The sequence below is a fragment of the Rhinopithecus bieti genome, unplaced genomic scaffold (genome assembly GCF_001698545.2).
Source record: "Rhinopithecus bieti isolate Rb0 unplaced genomic scaffold, ASM169854v2 scaffold_4816, whole genome shotgun sequence".
NCBI lineage: Eukaryota > Metazoa > Chordata > Mammalia > Primates > Cercopithecidae > Rhinopithecus > Rhinopithecus bieti.
Window position 1 is genome coordinate 539,499 of NW_016804543.1, and position 22,551 is coordinate 562,049.

A 22,551-nucleotide genomic window follows, 5' to 3' on the forward strand; every position below is an offset into this window, starting at 1 on the left:
TACAAAGCTATGATTTCATCTTAGAAAAGCACAAGCATAATATTGCTGTTTTACAAAACCAAACTGATTTTATTTTCATTTTGCTTTAAATACTGCTTAAAGATTACATCTCATCTAGCTACTGCTTTGTAACACCTTGTAGCTGTAAGCAAAATCACTCGGACCTGACAGTATTCTTAACAGTTCTCCACACTGCAACATAAACTGATGTCTCACAATAAGAAAATAGAAAAAAAAAATGCATTCTCACAGGAAATTTTATCATATCCTTTCATAATATGCTTACTTTTGACTTAAAGCTTGGTAAGAAAAGATCTTTAGGGTTAAAAAGGGAAAACTCTTTTATGGCTGTGAACATACCTCTAAAAGAATATATAAATAAAACAGTTAATCTAGATAGAGTTATCCAACTTTGCATTCAACTTGAAAAAGAATGTTACCCTTCAAACAATTAGCAAATAGTTACATAAACACCTGCTGTGTAAAAGACAGAACCATAAAGAATAAACAGAAGACATAGTTCCTTCCTCCAGTAAGCACTGTCCTGTGGGGAGTTAAACACAAGCACGTGGAAAATGCGGTTCTGGCTGAACTCATTAACTGTGAACTTATCTGTGCTCTCCGTGGTTGGTCTCTGAGAACTGACTCAGTGAGCACAGTTTAATCCCTGCCCAAGCTCAGCAGATGCAATGGATGCTTGGGAGAGGTGGTCTAAGAAATATGGTGGCCAGACTTTCCTAAGCTACATGTCACCAAGTTAAGGAATCAATGCAATTTACAGAAATGCCTTCAATGAGTGGACTAAATATGACCTAAACTTTTTATCAACTTTTGAGTATACAAAACTGCAAAAACATTATGGAAGACATCATGTGTGGTGTGTATAATTACACGTAAAGTGATTAAGAATATCAAGTCTGGAGTTAGATCTGAGCCTGAGTTCAAATCCTGGCTGTACCCCTTAGTACTCCCATGGCCTTGGGCAAGGCATTCAAACTCTCCCTCCATTTTCACATCTACAGAACGAAGACCAGACCAGCACCTACCTCACAGAACTGTCATGAAGATGAACAGGAGAAGATGCGTGGAAAGTGTTACTACAGTGCTTGGCACATTGTAGTTTTGAAAAATGGTGGCCGTTCTTGCTTTTATTATGGCTGTTACCATCACTAAAAAAATCACCTGCTAACCTGAGTTCCCCGTCTGCCACGCAGCACACAGTAAAAGGTGCTCAGGCTACTAGGTGAAAGACAACCTCCTCCAGCCCTGCTTCCCTGGTTTTAAGGTGGGGATAACAACAAGGCCCGCCTCTCTGGGTTGTGTGTGGTGTGAAGATGACAGTAATGAATGCATCATGCTTAGCCCAGAGCCTGGCACACAGTGTCTGCTCATCACACCACGGATGTCGTGAATAATCATTCCAATGATATAAGTGCACAACTAAATAAACTAAGTTATTAAAATACCAGTAAGGAAATAAATAGGTGTTATGATTACAGAGGAGGGAGGAGGGGAAAGTCCTACTTTAGAGAGGGGTAGACAGGGAATGTCTCTCTGAGGTGACATTTGATCTAAAGCCTAAGGAATGGGGAAAGAGGAGACATGAGAGAGGAATGGGGAAGAGGGATGGAGAGAGGCCTAGGGAAAGAGCTGGAATGAATGCTCCATGGGGTTAGTTATTTGTGTCAGTCCTCTTCATCACTGTATCCCCAGACCCTGGAAAATGCCTGGCACATAGTAGACACTCCGTAATGATATATACACTATTTATATATCTCAAAACATCATGCTGCACACCTTAAATATACAGATATTATTTGTCAGTTTTTAAAAATATAAAAAAATTAAAATTAAAAAAATTATCACACACATAAAAATGATGTATATAGAATGAAAGAAGAAAGAATATTTCTAGCAGGGAGATCTACGGATGTAAAGGCCCTGGTGCATCTCAACAACAAACCAACCAACCAACCGAGGGGAGGCGCTAGGCAGCAGCACAGTCAGCGCAGTGTGGCTGGGCACAGTGGATGAGTGGCACAGGATAAGGCTGAGGCAGACAGAGGCCAGATTACACAGGGCCTTGTCAGCCGGAGCTTAAGCTCCGGGTTTATTTTTCTTTTAAAGAGATGCCACTGACAGGTTTTAGCAAGGAATGGTATGGTCTAATTTCTTTCTTTTTCTTATTATATTTTTTTAAGAGACAGGGTCTCACTCTGTCACCCAGGTTGTGAGCTCAAGTGAGTCTCCCACCTCAGCCTCCCACATAGTTGAGACTACAGGTGTGCACCACCACTCCCAGATAATTGTTGTTTTTTTTAATTTTTGTAGAGATGGAGTCTATGTTGCCCAGGCTGGTCTCAAACTCCTGAGCTCAGGTGATCTTCCAGCCTAAGCCTCTCAAAGGGCTGGGATTACAGGCATGAGCCACTGGGCCTGACCTAATTCATTTCTTTAAAAGATCACTCTGGCTGCTGTGTGAAGACGATATTTTGGGAAAGCCTGAGGGAAATGAAGGAGACCATTGGAGAGACCAGTGGAGCAATTTAAACAAGGGGTGTCAGAGGCTTGAACTAGAACAGCGAACTTGTTGATGGGCTAGATGATAAGGGATAAAGGACAGAACTCTGGAACCATTCTTAAGTTTCTATTTGAGCAAGCATAAGACAACTGTACTATTTACTGAGAAGCGGACAACTAGGAAGGAACAGATTGGGAAGAAGGCAACTGAAAACTGACAGTTCTGTTCTGACCTAGCCACACAGAAACATCCTGAGTTAGGATGTCAACTAGGCAGCTGGTCATCCGAGGCTGCCACTCAGAGGAAGGGGCTATAAACATGCAAGTTGGTAGACAGATGGTATCCAAAGCCGAGGGATAAGATAAAATAACAAGCTACAGGTCTTTGTCAGGTAATAAAAACCATGAAATGTATCATGCTTCTCTTCTTATTGGGCTGCCAGAAAGTTCCAAAGTAAGTATCAATCTTCAAGGAAAATTATCTTCTCTAAGACTTTGGATATGATAAACTACTGCTTTTGCTTCCCCATCTCTTTATGGCGTCTTGTCCTCTTTCATCTAAAATATGCTTTTGTAAGCATAAAGTATAATAAAGAAAAGAAAAACAAAGGAAATGATGTAGCATAGTAACAGGATTTGGGTAGCGAGTATTCTGCACTTAGAGACACAGGAAAGGTATCAGCGAGTTGTGTGCTGCTCTCAGCTCCTCAAGGGCATTAAGCCATTTCTTATTCATCTTTGCATTCTTGTGAAATGCAACCATGTCCAGAACAGAGTAGACACGCACTGGAGGTGCAATGACAGCAGGTATCATTTATTTGTAAACTGAAGGGGTTAAGGCCTTATCTGAACACTGTAAGATGTTTTAAACACAATATGGTGGGTGATTAAATATGAGTCAGTGACACAGACAAATCTGTGGTAAGGGCAACTCTTCAAGGCCTCGATTTGAAGACTTCAAGCAGGAGATCCAAACACTGAACTGAGCTTTGAATGCTGCATCTCTTTTGGATCCTTGGAAGCATACTTCAGAAAGGAGTCAGAGAACAAGGAAGGGGAGAACATATTTAGAGGCAGTAAGGAGGCTATTCTGGCTGGAGGGAAAGAATTTTGTACACACACACACACACACACACACACACACACACACACACACACAGAGTATAGGGTAGAGGTTCAAAAAACCAGTCAAGGACATAGTGTGGAGAACCCTGAATGCCAAGAACTTCATGTTTTAGAGTTTTAGAAAGTTATATGTTCCTGAGAACCTAAGTGTTACTGAAAGAGAAGTTTAAGGAAGACCAGACACATCCAAAATGTAGAATGGATGAGAAAGAAGAGAATCTACCAGGATGTGGGCAGGCACAAGGCACTAAGAATCAGGTGAAATGTGGCCACAAATTCCCAACAGTCAAGTCAACAAAACTTGTTGAGTAATGTGATATGGAGAAAGAGAAACATAGGAATCAAATTTTAATCAGAGACTTGAGAATAGGTGGCCAGGAGAATACTGATTAATAGAAACGGGAGACAGCAAGAAGACATGATTTTACAAGAAAGATGATGACTTTTATTTTAGACAGAGTTGAATTTAAGATAACAGTGGCCACCACCACCTCCAGCCCTTTACTCCCTGCAGTGCCATATGTATGCAATCTGCTAGTCTTGGCTAAGAAAAATTTCCCTGAATGGTATTCCCACATAAACACAAATAAACACAGTGGAGAAATCCTTTCATATAATATAATCTCCTTCTATAACTGCAAACTCAAATTTAAATAGATAAAATTGTAAACACAAAAATAAAAAAGCTCCTAAAATTGTCTACTTCTACAAAAGTATTGTGATTGTACATTCAGATGTTTAAAAAACAGTATTATATGAAAAGATGCTCAACATTATTTAGTCATGAGGGAACTAGAAATTAAAACCCCAGCGAGATACCAATTCACAAGTACTAGAATGGCTGGAAAAAAATTTTTAATCTAATAGTAACAAGAAATGACATGGGTGTAGGGCAACTAGAATTCTCATACACTGTTGGTAGGAATGCAAACTGGTACAGCCACTTTGGAAAACACCTTGACAGTTTGTTTCTTAAAAAATTAAACACATACCTTCTGTATGACCCAGGGATGCTACTCCTGGCCTCTTACCCTAGAGAAGTAAAAACCTATGTCCATACCAATACTATATGCAAATATTTACAACAGCTTTATTTATAATCATCAAAAACTGGAAAACAAGTCAAATGTGTATAAACTAGTGAATAAATTGTAGCATATCTATACACATATGGAACACTACAAAGTAAAATAAAACAAACTACCGGTACAAGCAACAACATGAAAGAATCTCAAAAATATTACATTAAGCAAAAAAAGCAAAGCATAAGATGGTATAATAGTACCATCCTGTATCTATTTCTACGATGTTCTGGAAAACAGAAGACTACAGAACAGTGGCTCACAGGGGCTGTGGGTAGAGGAAGGGCACTGACTACAACGCGGCATGAGGGGACTTTCTGGGTTGATGGAAATACTCTATTTTGTTTATGGTGGTGGTTATAAACATTTATTGAAACTCATAAAAATGTACATGTATAAAGGGTGAATTTTATCATATGTAAAGTATTCCTCAAGAAACCTGACTTGACAGAAAAAAAAATTGCAGCATCTTAACATTTGCTCAAAGAGAATTTTTAAATCACAGCATTGTCATCTATGATTACTCCGAAAAATTCTGGACATTTCTTAACCAGCTAGAATTCTACAAATGTCCTTAATATTGAAAAGAAATAAACACTATGCTTTTTCCTTCTTTAGCCCTGGAAACATTCCTTTGCAGAGTCAGGGCATAAGGATGTTGGAGTGTGCAGAAGCTGTGTGAATGCTGGTTATTGAGACACTAATAAAGTAAGTCTTGTTTGCTGGACAGCTGTTGGTTTCATTGTTCTTCTGTCACACACTAAAAAGGAGAGCTGTTATGCTAATGGAATATGACCTTCTCATTGGATAGCTGTTACATCACGACCTGAAACACTGCCCGAGAACTCTATTTCCACCACGCACCACATAGGAAACGGTAAAACAAACAAAACAACAAAGGAGCCAAAAAACTATATTAAATGAGCAATACTCCTCCTTAAAATCAGATCACTTATAAGAAATACTTCTCAATACTTAACATCCCATAATTTACTCTGTTAATGACTGTTTTTTCTCAATTTAGTATCATTTAGTATATAACCTCAACAATTTACTTCCAAGTCCAAATAATTTTTATGATACTCCTCGAAAGGCATTTTGTATGAGCACTCCATGACTAGTAAATCTATAAAATTGTGAGAGTAATTTCTTTTTGTATTAGCTAATGCCTACCTAGATTATTTTATAGCCTGGTCATTTATGAACCATTTTCACTAGAACAAGGGCTTTCAAAGTTTCTGGACCATTATCCACAGCAAGAAATACATTTTACATTGCAACCTAGTACAGATACATGTGTGTGTGCATGCATACACAACATTGAGGTCTTACAAAGTAAGACTTACTCTTACCATTTAAGATGCCCTCTACTATATTCTTCTTTATTATTGTCTTTAAAATGCTGACAAAGACCCACACAATTCATATCATGGCCCACAGTTTTCAGTACCACTGCACCAGAAAGTGAAAAACCAATGCAACGCCTCTGCATGTTTTGAATGTAGGCTTTTTAAAATGTGTTTTGTTGTTGTTGCTGTTTTTCAAGTTCTGGGGTATGTGTGCAGGATGTGCACGTTTGTTACACAGGTAAATGAGTCCCATGGTGGTTTGCTGCATGTATCAACCCATCACCTAAGTATTAAGCCCAGCATGCATTAGCTATTTTTCCTGATGCTCTCCTTCTCCCTGCACCCCACAACAGGCCCCTGTCATTGTGTGTTGTTCTCCCTGTATCCATGTGTTCTCCTTGTTCAGCTCCCACTTACAAGTGAGAAGATGCAGTGTTTGCTTTTCTGTTCCTGCATTAGTTTGCTGAGGATAATGGCTTCCAGCTCCATCCATGTCCCTGCGAAGGACATGATCTCATTCCTTTTTTATGGCTGCATAGTATTCCGTGGTGTATATGTACCACATTTTCTTTATGCAGTCTATCATTGATGGCCATTTGGGTTGATTCCATGTATTTGTTATTATAAATAGTGCTGAAATGAACATACGCTTGTATGTATCTTTATCACATAATGATTTATATTCCTTTGGGTATATAGCCAGTAATGGGATTGCTGAGTCAAATGGTATTTCTGGGTTCTAGGTCTTTGAGAAATCACCACACTGTCTTCCACAATGGTTGAACTAATTTACATTCCCACCAACAAAAGTAAAAGTGTTCCCTTTTCTCCAAAGCTTCATCAGCATCTGTTTCTTGACTTTTTAATAATCACCATTGTGACTGGCGTGAGACGGTATCTCACTGCGGTTTTGATTTGCATTTCTCTAATAATCAGTGATGTTGAGCTTTTTCTCATATATTTGTTGACTACATGAAAGTCTTCTCTTGAGAAGTGTCTATTCATGTCCTTCGCTCACTTTTTAATGGGATTGTTTTTTTCTTTTAATTCGTTTAAGTTCCTTGTGGACTCTGGATATTAGACCTTTGTCAGATGAATAGGTTGCAAAAATGTCCTCCCGTTCTGTAGATAGTCTGAACGCTCTGATGATAGTTTCTTTCACTGTGCAGAAGCTCTTCAGTTTAATTAGATCCCATTTGTCAATTTTGGCTTCTGTTGCAACCGCTTTTGATGTTTTCGTCATGAAATACTTGCCCATGTCCATGTCCTTAATGGTTAAAACATGTTATTTTTTATAAATAGCTCACTGACCTTCCCCAAGGTTGTCTCACAACTCACCACACTCTGCTCTTTCCCTCTGGAGGCTCCTAGTCCTGGCTGGAGTGAGCAACCAAGATGGAAAGGGCAGTCAGAGCCCTCAGAGCCCTGAGACCCTGCTGCTCCCCATCCGAGTGGTCCTTACATAGAGTGCTGGGGGAGCTGGTCCTTCTGTCTTTAAGTATTCAAGGCTTTGCATTTTTCCTCTTCCATTTACCCTCACTGTTAGTCTTTGACTTCTAAACACACACACACACACACACACACACACACACAAAGCAAAATGAAATTTAACGGTGGAGAAAGAATGGCAATATGGAAAAAAGTAAAGCTAAGTTTTTTTTTTTTATCTATGGATTTCAGTACTACCTGCTATGCCTATTTCCTAGGAGCACAGCCACCCGAACAAGTTTAAAAGGCTGAAATTGCATGTAAATCACACATAAAATGTATTTTCAACTGCTAATAGGTTTCAGTTGCTGAACTTCTAGTCAACATTATGTTCTACTCTCTCACACTCAAACTATTAGGTATGTTATAATTACAGATAAATTTTATGTGAAGATTGAGAAACTTACTTTCAAGGACTCCCATAAGGGAAACTGGACCAGAGAAAAAGGAATCTGAAGAGAAAAAAAAAATCAAATAAATTAGGCAAAAAAGAGCCAAGTTTGCCTGTATGACTATACGAGCCTGTAATTATTATTTCAACTTTACAACAAAGCTAATATCAAACAAATTCACAGTTACAGTAGACATAACGTTTAGAAAAACAGTTAAACTGTGGCCTGTGGATTTTCATTTTTTGCTGAGATAAGTCTCGCTCTGTCACTCAGGCTGACAGATACCACCCTCGACCTCCCAGGCTCACGAGATTTTCCCACCTCAGCCATTGGAGTAGCTGGGACTACAAGCACATGCCACCACACTCAGCTAATTTTTGTATGTTTTCTTTAGAGATGGGGTTTCACCATGTTTCCCAGGTTGTTCTCAAACTCATGGGCTCAAGCAATCCACCTGACTTGGCCTCCAAAAGTGCTGGGATTACAGGCGTGAGCCACTGAGCCTGGTGATCTTCTAAGTTTTGAGCCCAAGGGACATAAAATGATGTTGTGAAGCCCCTTTGAAATGGAAAGAGAAGCACAACAGTCTGGCTACTGAAATGACAAAATAAATATTTCCCAGCATAATGAAAACACTTTAGAACTTGACATTTCTGTGCTTAAGAGCCAAGGCTGTCTACTCCTTAGCAGGCAAAGTGTTCGGATTTAAAGGAGAAACCCAGAGGAGAGAGAAGAAAGGTAAGGTAGGGGGAGAAGTGTTAGGGGAATGGGGAGACAACAGAGAGGAAAGAGGGAGCAGGAAGAGAAGGGGAGAGAGAAAGGAGTGGAAGAAAAGGAAAAAGTGGAGAGAGGAAAAGAGGTCGGTAAAAAAGGAAGCAGGAAAGGGGAATGAAAGCAAAGAAGTAGAGGGTGGGGAGGCAGAGAGGAGGAGGACAGAAGACAGAAAACAGGGGCAGAGAAGTAAAGGAGAGGGAGAAAAGAGGAGGGAGGGGGCTGGAGGGCAAGGGTAGGTGGAGGGAAGAAAGAGGAAGCAGACAGAGCTACCTTCAAGAGTCAAACCTGAGAAACAGGACTCCGGGAACGGAGCAGCCAGTGTGGGAGTGGGAAGCCCACACCCCTCAAGGAAGGATCACCAAGTCAGTCAATGCTGGGGGACTGGAGAGGTTCTAACAAAACACAGGGGACGTGGGTCTGAGCACTGATCAAGTCCCAGGCACAGCTGGGGAGGGGAGTCACCTGTAGTAATGAAGTATGAGCGGTCAAGAGAATCGCCACACTTAGAGTTGGTATTTACAATGAGCTGTCTAACAGTAAGGGCTAGAACCACCAACACTTCTCATGTGCCAGATATCTGCAAATAAGAACTTTGTAAGCTTCATTTCACTGAATCCTCATAACGCATGCTGAGACAGTTAGGTAGTATTACTTCCTTCATTTTATAGTTGATGAGAATGAGGTTCAAAGACGCTGTGTAACTTGCCTAAAGGCAGTTAGGAGGTAAGAAGCCCAGACAATCTGACTCTAGAGTCTTGTCTAACTACTACTATCCCCAGGAGACATCTAAATTATCTGCATATAAATTCACCCACAGTACAATCTGTTATTAATTTTCTAAAATTCAAACTTAAGACACCCATGTCATATTCCCTAAGATAAAAATGTCTTAACACCAGTGGACCCCACCCAGCAGCTGAAGTAATGTCCAGTCACAGCCCAGGGGACCAGTGCTGGTGGTGGTGATGCCCACGGGCACGCACACGCCACGGGCCCAGTACTGGCATTGCACAGGCAGCCCAGCTGCAAGGGAAAAGTAAATGTGGACTTTGAACATTATCACTATCACTACATGTGGGTGGGCAGGCGTGGCTGTAATGTCCCAGTTTCAGAGGAATTAATGGGTATTTACCTTCACGTGAATTGAGGGCATTCTTTCTTTCTTTTTTTGTTTTTTTGAGACAGAGTCTTGCTCTGTCGGTCAGGCTAGAGCGTAGTGGCACGATCTCGGCTCACTGCAACCAGTCTCCCAGGCTCAAGCAATTCTCCTGCCTCAGCCTCCCAAGTAGCTGGGATTACAGGTATGTGCCACCACACCTGGCTAATTTTGTATTTTTAGTAGAGACGGGGTTTCACCATGTTGGCTAGGCTGGTCTTGAACTCCTGACCTCAGGTGATCCACCCGCCTTGGCCTGGCATTGTTATTTCTTAAATATTTATATTTAATCAGAAATTTAAAGATTAGCATCATCTGTCTTACTTAGCTACAGCAAATGATGGCCCCAAATTTGACAGACAGTGACCACAGAAAGAAAATCTGTCTACCATTCAGGAAGGAAATGTCAATGAGAAAAAAGATCAATGTCAACAGCCTGGACTAATTTGACAAGCTAGAATCTCAAAGAAGTTTGTTATCATCATAAACAGGCAGCCAGCCCACCCTGAATGTCGAATTTCCCTAACAGTAGTTAAATTTAGTTTTTTATTGTCACAAAAACATAAAAGCATCTGACACTATCCATTCTGAAACTCAAGTGTTATATTTCCAATTAATTATCAAAACAGTAACTTGACTGTGTAATAGGTTTCTAAAAGCTTTTCTAAATTTTTTAAACTCTATAATATGTAATAAAATATGCCCCAAAAGACAGGTAGTATGATTATGGATTAGTAGGAAGGTAAGTATTTCACATTTATAAGACGAAAAAAGCTTTAAAATTTACTCTAACAATCCACGTTAGCATCATTCACTTCTCAATTAAAATCACCTACAAATTGCATTGAATGTTATCTGCACTTACTTGATACTTAATACTTTAGATTTTGAATTCTATCATTAAACATTTTGCCCATTTCCTCTACTGAAAGTTACTCATTGAGCTGTTCCTTCAGTTTAAAGAAACAATTTTAAAACCACACATTTGGAATGGTTGGCCACACTATTCCACTGGGTATTTATTTTAAAAAGAGGGCCGACAGTAAACCTCGGCTTTACTCCCTAAAACAAGATTGACATTCTAAAGTAATTAAACATGCTATAAATGCCTAAATAATTAAATTTGCTCTGACTTCTGGTAGTGAAATATCCCTCATAAATTCCTGCTGTGTGAAAATTTTTCAAATATTCAAGTCAAAATTGTATCACACACTTGTTGTCATTTACAATATGAAGAAACAATCATGAAAATGTGTTCCACAAATGTGAAAGATGGGCTGCCAGCAAATACAGCTCCATAGCTAAAACAAACACTATTCCCAACGTCTCCAGAACGCAGGCCCGTCAGAAAGCAAGGTCCCTCCCCACGTCTGGCTTGAAGTTACGTAACAGTGATGTTTCTTCAAAACGTGGAATTTTATACCCCCAAACAGATGTAGGCTGTTATTCTAAAATGTTTTATAGATGAAGAAAATGAATAGCTATACTCAGAGGTCTTATATTCCAAAACACAACATACCCATGTTATTGCACCTAAAGTTACAAAATGGCTCATTGTTGTGACCTGTTTAATGCTTCCATTTAAGATGTTTTGTTTGAATAAGGTTATTAAGACCCAGGGCACTAATAAGTGAGCGGCAGTAAACCCAGCTACCATCAAAGACACAGATGGAGGGGGAAGAAACCTGCTAAAATTCAACATGGATTCCACTTAGTAACAAACAGAGCAGTAATTCTATACAAGAGTGCATGTGAGGATTCCAGGTGAAATAGGGATAAAATGAAATCTGAGTGTGGTAAACAGGAAGGGCAAGTTAGGCATCACTAATGAAATAAAGACAAAATTATATTATGAGCACACTTCACCTATCACAAAGTGTGGGACTAGAATTATCTTTGAAGCCAATCAATGCTTCTAACCCTGTGGTCTTAAAATAAATGCAACCTAATGGTCCTTTAATAGCAAAGTGATTTATAATACAACTGAAGAGATAGGAGATATGATTTCTAAGGTATCATTTAGCCCTAACAGAATGTTTTTAATTCAATTAAAAAATTACATTACAATACCAATACATTTTTAAAAAATAAGACTTGACTGTAAGCTACAATGAACATAATGCCACCATGGGTGATCTAGGAAGCCTAAGGACCAAGAAAGTCCATTTAAAAAGCTGTAAAAGCTTTTGTAATTGGCAGAAATAACCAAAAACTCTCTAGCGATAGATTTAAAATACACAGAAACCGTGTGCAAGACCTCTAATTGAGGAACAGCGTGGAATTGGTAGGCTTGCCATGTATAGGAGAGTGGATCCAAGGACTTGCCCATTGCAATTTTCAAGAGATCTACAAGTGATTCACAGAAGAGTCTCCTTTTCCTTGCATGACAATTTCCAAATTCTAGTGGTTAATTTAGAGTTTTCCATTCTACTGTCCCACCGACAACAAAACCATTCTTTTAAATACTCTGAACCTTTTCCAATTCAACCCCAGGGGTAACCAAGGACAAATGAAGTTGAAGACCTAAAAATTCCTTGTACCAAAGTGATAATTATTCTTATAAAAACAACAACAGAAGTGAGAACCATTCAAAGCTAGTCTGCTAGTATTCAACATAGTGGGAAAGAATTCCAATAGTAAATACATTCTGATTTTTTTAACAACTACAGTTCATTTATTTATACTGTACCTAAGGAAAAGAGCATATACCCAATAAAAGAAATTAACCTAAAAGGGGGAAAATGAAAGTGAATTACTCCTTAGGTTAATAAAAACTAAAGCATCTTTCCAAAGAAAACATAAAATAAACACACGAGTAACAGAATCTAATAGAGAAAAGGAGAGGAGTGTGAGCAGTTTGATTCTTAAGTAAATCTTTCAGATTTCAAGGCCAGGGGCATTAGGAGTATCTCCAAACACAACTCAGTACATTAGTCATAAATGCTATCACTGAAGGTAATGATTAGATTTTCTTTTTCTACATTCTACAGAATCATCAGAGTAATTTTGTGCAGATGGAACTGGTTCCTAATGTATCAATTTACATGTTAGAGTGGCAGTTATGTAACACTATTTTGTAATGAAGATAATGACAATGTCAAATTAGTATGTAATTCACTATACTTCTGAAGCCCTGGAAACAAGTTTCACTGTTTTTAAGAAGTATTTAAATATTTGACACTGACTTACGACAAAAATGCTCATCAAAATAAGAATGGAAGGGAACTTCCTCAATCTGATAAAATATACCTCCAACAATGTATGGCTAATATCATTCTTAATGGTGACAGACTAAATGCTTTCCCCTTAAGATCATGAATAAGGTAAGGATGTTTATTTTCACCACTTCTATTCAACATTGTGCTGAAGGTCCTAGTCAATGCAATCAGGCAAGAAAAGAAAAAAATATATAAAAGAAACAAAAAGCAAAGATTGAAAAGAAGTAAAACTGTCCCCATTTACAAATGATATGATTGTTTTTGCTGAGAACCTTAAGAAATCAACACACACACACACACACATACTCTCTCTCTCTCCAACATAACTTCTAAATACTAGCAGCAAATAAATGAAAAACAACATTTTTTAACAAAAAATTATATTTACAATAGTATCAAAAGCTAATTCTAAAAGTTACATAAGAATGCCAAGGACCTAGAATAACCAGAACAATCCTGAAAGATGTAAGAAAGGTGGAGTACTGACAACATTTGATTTCAAGATTTACTCTAAAACCACTATAATCGTTAGTGATCAGAGTAACCAGGCGTAAGGATAGACAAAACAATGAAATAGAAGAGACTGTTCATAAACAATGATTTCAACAAATGGCACTAAAACAACTGAATATCCACAGGATAAAAATAAGCCTTGACCCCAACCTCAAAACCCTACACAAAAATTAATGAGAGCTGGATCACAGACCTAAAGATAAAAGCTCAATCCATAAAGCTCTTAAAAGAAAACAGGTGCAAACTGGTGATCTGTGGATAGGAGGAAATTTCTGGGACCACAAGACCCAATAACCACAAAAGAAAAAAAACTTTTGAAAAATTAATTTACCTCAAATTTTAAAACTTCTGCTCATCAAAAGGTACTGTTAAGAAAAATCCCAATGGCATATTCTGCACAAATAGAAAAATCCAAAATCCACCACCAAGATTCATATGGACCTCAAGGTACCCCAAAGAAAGCTGGCGGTCTCATACTTTCTGATTTCAAAAGTAGCTACAATGAACAAAACTGTGTTGTAGTGGCATCAAGACAGACATATAGACCAGTGAAATAAAACAGCCCAGAAATAAGGCTTTGCATATATCGTCAAATAATCTTCAACAAGGGTGCCAAGACCATTCCACAGCGAAAAGACAATCTTTTCAACAAACGACACTGGGAAAAATGGATGTCCAGATGAAAAAGAATGTATCTGGACCCTTACCTCATACCCTATATAAAAATTAAAGTAGATGAAAGAACTAAACATAAGACCTAAAACTACAAAATGCCTAGAAGAAAACACAGGGAAAATCTTCATAACGTTAGATTTGGCAATGATTTCTTGGATATGACACAAAAAACAAGGCAACAAAAGCAAAAAGAAATAAATGGGACTACATCGAAATTAAAAACGTACGTGCATCAATGAATGCAATTAACAGCATCAAAAGACAACCTACGGAATAAGAGAAAACATTTGCAAATCACGTATTTGATAAGGGGTTAATATCCAGAATATATAAAGAATTCAACAAAACAACCAGATTTTAAAAGAGCAAAGGATTTAAATTGACATCACTCTAGAGAAGATACACAAATAGACAACAAGCATATAAAAAGATGTTTATCATCACTATCATTAGGGAAACGCAAATAAAAACCATGATGAGATATAAACTCACACCCTTTAGGAGGGCTACTAGCAACAAAAACAGAAAATAACAAATACCCTTACTGGCAAGGATATGAAAAAAATGAAACCCTTGTTCACTGTTGGTGAACAAAGGATATGCAAGGCTGCAGTCACTTGAAAACAGTATGGCTCTTCCTCAAAAAAATTAAGTAGTAGAATTAGCATAAAATCCAGCAATTCCATTTCTAGGTATACACCTAATAAAAAGGCAAGCCACAGAGTGGAATATTTGCAAAATGTATATTTAACAAAGGACTTGCATTCAGAATATAAAAATAACTTTCAAACCTCAACAATAAAAGAGAAAGCTTGATTTTTAAAATGTGCACAAGACTTGAACAAGCACTTCACAAAGGAAGATCGATAACATAAGCACATGATTCAACATCATTAGTCATCAGGGAAATGCTGAATAAAATCCACTGATAAAACAATTTGATGGTTCCTTAAAAAGTTAAACATAGAATGACCTTATGATCCAGCAATTTTGCTCCTGGGTATACAGCCAAAATAACTGAAAACAGACTTAAATAGACACTAGTATCCCAGCCTGCAGTATAAGTCACAATAGCTGAACAATCTAAGTACATCAACACACAAATGAATAAATAAAATATGGTATATACATACAATGGGATGGAGTATTATTCAGCCATAAAAAGTTATAAAGTTCTGGTACATGCCACAATATGGATAAACTCTGAAAACACCATGCCAGGTAAAATAAAAGGACGAATAATGTATCATTATAATCATATGAAATACCTAGAAAAGGCAAATTCATAGAGATAGAAGCTATATTGGAAGTTGTTTGTGGGGGAACTGCCTTCGAAGCTGTAGTTTGGCTGGGGGAAGGGGAAGCAGGAAGCTCTGTACTTAATGATACAACCTTTCTGTCTGAAGTGATAAAAAGGTTTTAGGAATAGATAGGGATGACTGTTACACAACACTGTGAATGTAATTAATGATGCTGAATCTTACACTTTAAATGTTTAAAATGGCAAATTTTATGATTATGGTAGTGGCAATTTTCCCACGATTTTAATTTTTTTTTTTTTTTTTTAGAAACTGCAATGAGGTGCCATTATCCACTGAAATGGCTGAAATCAAAAGACTGAGAAAATCAAACAACAGAAAGGATATGGAGCAACCACAGCTTTCATACTTTGCTGGTGGGAACTTAAAACTTTCAAAGCTGGTTGCTCAGGTTTTAATTTGAACAAGAAATTTTACTCCTAGGTATTTATCCAAGAGTAACAACAATATACATCCACAAAAAGATTTATATATGAACATCATAACAGCTTTAATCAGAACAGCTAACATCCATCAATACGAGAAGGGCTAAACAAATTGTGGTGTATTCATATAAAGGAATATTAGTAACACAATGAAAAAAATTATTGATACATTGCTGTAACATTGATAACCCTTGCACAGGTTATACTGAGCAAAAGAAGAAACAAAAAGAGTGCACATTATATGATTCTATTCGTATAAAATTCCAGAAAAGGCAAAAATAAACTGGGTAGGCAGAATGAGACTGAAGATGAGAGAACTTTCTGTGAATAGGGAAATACTCAATATCATAAGGATATGGATTACACAACTATACATTTGTCAAAAGTGTACATATATAATTTGTGCATTTCAATATATATGAATTTTACCTAAAAATGTACTGTAAAAAATATAATAGTAGCCAAGGTAAAGAGTGAGTGTAGACAAAATGAAATAAAATGGCGGAATATTGATAGCTTTTGCAGGTTGGTGATGGGTACTTTACGGTTCATTATATAATAAATTGTTTACTTTGTGTACATCCGAAATTTTCCATAATAAAAAATAAGTGTATGTGTAAAGCATGACTACATTTGCATTAAAATTAATATACAGAAGTTCAACCAAAGTTAACTGTCATTAACAATTTGGAATAAATCTTCTGATTTATTTCCACGCATTTAGTTTTAGATTCTAATTTCAGGGGGTTTGTTTTAAACATTAGTATGTGTTCCAAAATTTGATTTTTTCCCCGAAACATTATCTTAGGTCTTTCCATGTTAATATATTAATAGATCTATCATTCTTTCTAATGCACAGAATTTCATAATATTTAACTATCCCTCGTTGATGGGTTATTTCCATTTTTCTTCCCATAAAACACAACTTTATTCCATCATTTCATTTTAATCAATCATTTCTAATGTGTAGGACATTCTAGCTGTATCATACAGACTGCAAATATTCTTCAATATACCTCACACTAACATGGTAGGCTAAGACCCAGCGTTAACATTTCCACAGTACAATCATCCTTAGAAAATGCCCAGTGTGAACATCTGGGTGTATCAGAACACAATGAAATTTGCTTTCAGGTATCAGGTTTAAAAAATCAATCAAAATGAAAATCACAAAATCACACTGGCTTTCACAGTTGAAGTGAGTGATTGTAATGCAAAATTCAATATAAACTGATCCCCTAGCTAATGTTCAGTATTTGCTTTTAGATTTCATCCTACTTCCAGGAGTCTGTAAGCATTACTGATGCAGTGCAATTATGGTATCAAGATTTTTCAACACATGTCTGATTTAGCAAAATATAAAATATGATGTCACAGTTGATACAAGTTGTACCTCACCTAAAAATAAAGTTTTAAAAGGAACAATTTTTGCTAGTTGAGGTTCTTAATAAAATCAGGAACACCTGAAAAGTTTTTAAAAATCTATTACTAAGTACACACATACACACACACACACACACACACACACACACACATACATATGTTCCATTTATTTTCATTGGCTTCCTGGAATAACTCTGCATCACACCACAATTTTTTTTTTTTTTTTTTTTGAGACGGAGTCTTGCTCTGTCGCTCAGGCTGGAGTGCAGTGGCCAAATCTCAGCTCACTGCAAGCTCCGCCTCCCGGGTTCACGCCATTCTCCTGCCTCAGCCTCCCGAGTAGCTGGGACTACAGGCGCCCGCCACCTCGCCCGGCTAGTTTTTTGTATTTTTAGTAGAGACGGAGTTTCACCGTGTTAGCCAGGATGGTCTCGATCTCCTGACCTCGTGATCCGCCCGTCTCGGCCTCCCAAAGTGTTGGGATTACAGGCTTGAGCCACCGTGCCCGGCCCACACCACAATTTTTAAAATTGTCACTCGGCAATCACGATGATTCTTGTTCATGAAACCTGAAAGCTTCTTGTAAGAAGCAATCAAAGAAGTTCATTTTTGGTTCTTCACAGTCATTTCCAGTATGTTAAGCAGTATTGACTTAAGTCCTTTAAGAAAACAGCCAGGCGGTAGCTAAGGAAGGTAAACTTAAGACTCAGAAATTTCAAAACCAGAATTCCTATCAAAATGTTAGAACTTGCACAGGATCAGGAAACAGCTGTTTTTAGTTAGAATTTGCATGCAACTTTAATCTTTTATCAAATATAATCCGGTTGCCTTAAGATTTTTTTCCTGCAGCTGAGAATGACATCATTGCAGGAAAAATGGAATGACAGTTCCGTTGTCTTTCCCACCCCCAACTTTCCTTCCCTTTCAGCAGCACATTTGAGCATCTCTTTACTGAGACAACAACAAAGAGGGGAGAGGAAAAATGAGTGACCAATGCCTCAAGAAACACAACAATAAAAGGTAGATTTTATTTTACTTATTATTTTATCAAATGTCCTTGTTAACAAAGACATATGCTTATTTATCCAGGCTTTCCCTATTTCTGAGCAATTTTCTGGTACTAAAATGTTTTAATTGATGGTTTCCCAAATTCTAAAACATAAAATTTTAAAACCTAGCCACGAACAAGAAAGGTTCTCATGTAATATTCAAATCATTTGTATAGATACATCCTCTGTGCATTTATGCAAAATTACAATTAGAAACGAATCATGAAAACATTAATAAAAGCAGCTTGTTGGGTGGTTAGGCCCTGTGAACAGCTCCCTAGCTTCCTCCTTTCCTACTTGCCTACTCATCTACCCCCCTTCTTTCCTTCCTCCCTCCCTTCCCACCGCCCCAACTTTCCCAAAACAATCCAGTATTAAAAGCACCTTTGAAAGCAGCCCTGTTAACAAAAGATGGCAACCAGGAGGTTTATCAGTAATGCAGCATGGACCAATTTATACTGCTGTATGGTTGGAAGACAGAAGGGGCTAAGGAACAGAAGAGAAGACGGTAAGCTTGAAAAGGGAGGCTAGCTTACTTCTCACCACATCTAGCATCTCACCTAACAGGACAGTCGATATATATTTATTACATTAATGAATGGAGGAAAGGCAAAGAAAGGGACGAAGAGAAGGGAGTGGATAAGGCTAAAAGAGTTAGGGGAGAACCCGGGTCTTCTGGCTCATGGTCCAAGGAATAATATTATTGTTTCTACTCATCTACTGCTAATTTACAATATTTGTTAGAATAGTGTTTTGAGAGCAGAATAATAAGACAAAAGAAAAGGGAATATCAATTATATACAAAAAGGATAAAACACAAAAATAAATCCCATTCTTTACATTTGTTCTTCAGTTAATCCAACAGGCCAGATAAATATGCACATATACACATCCCAGGAATTCCCAACTCTGGAAAATCACTCCATAAATGCTTTCCCAATTAGTTCTTATTTATGGTAACAGAAAACGGCACTACCATCCAGATGTTGAGATCTACAAATAATCTGCTTTATACATTTAGAGAAAAGCCACGCTTCTACAACCAAAATTTGGAACAGAATTTAGGGCATTCAATAAATAGGCAATTAACAGCCACAAGACACTGCCCCCAATTTACTGCTTTTTTCCCCAGTTGTTACACAGGTTGGAACCTACTACATAACTTATAAACACTCTACCACAAGTAATCAGTGTTTGACCCTAATTACAATAGTTCATTTATATCAGCCAATTAAGAGATAAATCAGGAGAGATAGAAAATAGAATGTAGGATCTGATACAGATTTCTAAAGTTGGTAGGAAACATAAGTATCAGCTAATAAAAGAAGAAACAGTAAATTAAACCAGATTTTATCAGTTAGCTTTGCTGCAGTAACAACACAACCCTCAAATCTCAGTGGCACACATCACACGCGTATTTCTCAGTCACATTATATGTTAGCCCTGGGTTAGCTATGGCTGCCCTCAAAGCTGTGACTTTTGCCCTGAGTGTCTTCTTACCCCGAATCCAATCCAGAAGCACAGATCATATTTGGGACATGCTATTCTCAACATAGAAGGCAGAAGCAAGAGGGATGACAGAAACCTGCTACATCTCCTAAAGCTTCCGCTCAGGGCCAGACACGGTGATTCACATCTATTATCCTAGCACTTTGGGAGGCTGAGGCCAGTGGATCAGTTAAGGCCAGAAGTTCGAGACTAGCCTGGGTCAACATGGCAAAATCTTGTCTCTACTAAAAATACAAAAAAATTAGCCAGGTATGGTGGTGCACACCTGTAATCCCAACTACTCGGGAGGCTGAGGCACAAGAGTCACTGGAACCCGGGAGACGCAGGTTGCACTGAGCCAAGATCATGCCACTGCACTCCAGCCTGGGCGACAGAGCAAGACTCTGTCCCAAAACAAAACAAACAAACAAACAAAGAATGCTTCTGTTCAGGACTGGTATACTTCCACAAATCCTCCATTGGCCAAGTCATAAAATCAAGCCTGACTATGGGACAGGAGACACAACAAATCAATCACACTGCAAGAGACAGGGAAGCATCACCAATCTTCCCGGAGAGAAAGAAGCAAAGAGTTGAGAACAGTAATATATTGCTCCTATAGGTCTTCTAGTTTCCATGCCAAATGCTGTTTTACCTACTGTTGTTAAGTCTAGACAAAAGATCCACAACAGTTAAGGGAATGAAAACAAAAAATCCAGGCCCAAAAAGATTCCAGAAAGAGCCAGACACAAACTCACCTCCCTTGACCTCCATTACCATTTTCAATCTGTCTGCTGTAACAGAACACAGGCCTGGGACCTGCAGACAGCTAAATGGAAGTGAAGGCTTGCACTCTCTGTAATACAGAGGATGGAAATGGAGTGTGTGCTTTTTTTTTTTTTTTTTCTAGGTTCTGGGCAAGTATCTGGAGACAAGTCTCTTGGAATCCTAGAACAAGGACCATAAACTAACGGTTCTAAGAAAAGCCTGGCCCACAGAGATCTGATGACCCTTGGATGGGGAACAGGGAAGGCAGCACATCTACATCTCCTTGAATCATTAGAGGCCAGAATCACACCTGGGCCCTAATGAGCTGACCAAGAAAACATGACAACACATAAAGAGGCTAAGCATCCAGAAAGACGGGGTCAAGATGAAGGGAATAAACCCCAAATGAAATAGAGCTGCTTGGAGAGAGAAAGGCCAATATAAGTCAGAAAAATTAATGGACACTGGGGAGATTTAACCACAGCAGACAGAAGCTTTCCCACATCTAAAAACATGATTTTCCAAATAAACCATGTAGTAGATTAAATGAAGGAAAGAATGGCTCATGATGAAGATCCAAATTTGTGGTCTGGAAGGTCAAATGGAAAAAACAGCTCAAAGCAACAAAATAGAAATGATGACAGAAAAGATAAGAGACTTGGAGGACAGATCTAATAAGATGAACAGCAGTACCAGCTGAAGAAAGATGAAAAGATAGAGGAGAGGCAGTAATAAAGCAGAAGAAAATTTGCTTGGGCCAAAGAAAGACCGTGGTCTGCAGATTAAAAGAGCTCATGTTATTCTACACACAGATCTTGACACATCCTACTAAATTCCTGACTCTGAGAAAATATTTTTACAAGCTTACAGGTAGGTAGAACACAGTACTTCGGAAAAAAAACAGAGGCATCAGACTTCTCACCCATGACAATGGAAGCCATAGCAATGGCTCTAACAAATTACTGAGAGGAAAATTAGCAATCCCCAAACACAACACCTGTCACTTGTCCTGAAAAAAAAGTATGGATGCTCAGAAAATATACCACCCACATGTGTCATATAGAAAAATACCTGAGAACGACCTCTGATTGAAGAACAAATGAATTAAAGATCTCTGGGGAAGGACAGGAGAGACAAGAGAAGTAGGAAATAAACCCTGTCTGTGCCTGCACCGGCTTGCTCTATACATACAGTTTCATGTATCTGTATCTATTCCACCAGATACATAATAAAGTTCAAGCCCTGGCTGGGCACGGTGGCTCATGCTGTAATCCTAGCACTTTGGGAGGCCAAGGCAGGCGGACAGCTTGAGTTCAGGAGTTTGAGACCAGCCTGGGAAACACAATGAGACCCCATCTCAAAAAAAATTAAAAAAGAAAATCCAAGTGCTGCCAAATTACAATTGTAAGTCTAATTCTAGAAAATCATCAATTATAAGGCACATCTCAATTCCAGAGGTGCTAAAATGCAAAAAAAAAAAAAAGTGTTTCAGTTTTATAAAATATGGTAGTTGTATACATTCAATCTAAATGAGTAATATTAATTGTATGGCAGGCAACATGTAATAAATTCTAATTAAGAATACTTGATGACTCTGTTCTGTTCCATTGGTCTATAGCTCTGTTTTGGTACCAGTACCATGCTGTTTTGGTGACTGTAGCCTTGTAGTATAGTTTGAAGTCAGGTAGCGTGACGCCTCCAGCTTTGTCCTTTTGACTTAGGATTGTCTTGGCAATGCGGGCTCTTTTTTGGTTCCATATGAACTTTAAAGCAGTTTTTTCCAATTCTGTGAAGAAACTCATTGGTAGCTTGATGGGGATGGCATTG

The 22,551-nt window shown here is 38.1% G+C and overlaps 1 protein-coding gene across 9 annotated transcripts in view; it reads right to left on the reverse strand.

Annotated features, from left to right (window-relative positions):
• Positions 1-22,551, reverse strand: part of SLC25A26 (solute carrier family 25 member 26) — a 169,785-nt gene that overhangs the window by 28,762 nt on the left and 118,472 nt on the right. For 7 of the 9 annotated variants that reach the window (XR_001884884.1, XR_001884885.1, XM_017869089.1 and 4 more), the window contains one exon: positions 7,972-8,016. The exons of the other annotated variants lie outside the window; for them this stretch is intronic. Coding sequence is in view for 5 of the 7 variants with exons in the window: in XM_017869089.1 (XP_017724578.1) it covers positions 7,972-8,016 (45 nt within the window). In the remaining 2 variants the exon portion in view is untranslated. The remainder of the gene's footprint in view (positions 1-7,971; positions 8,017-22,551) is intronic. 9 annotated transcript variants of the gene reach the window in all.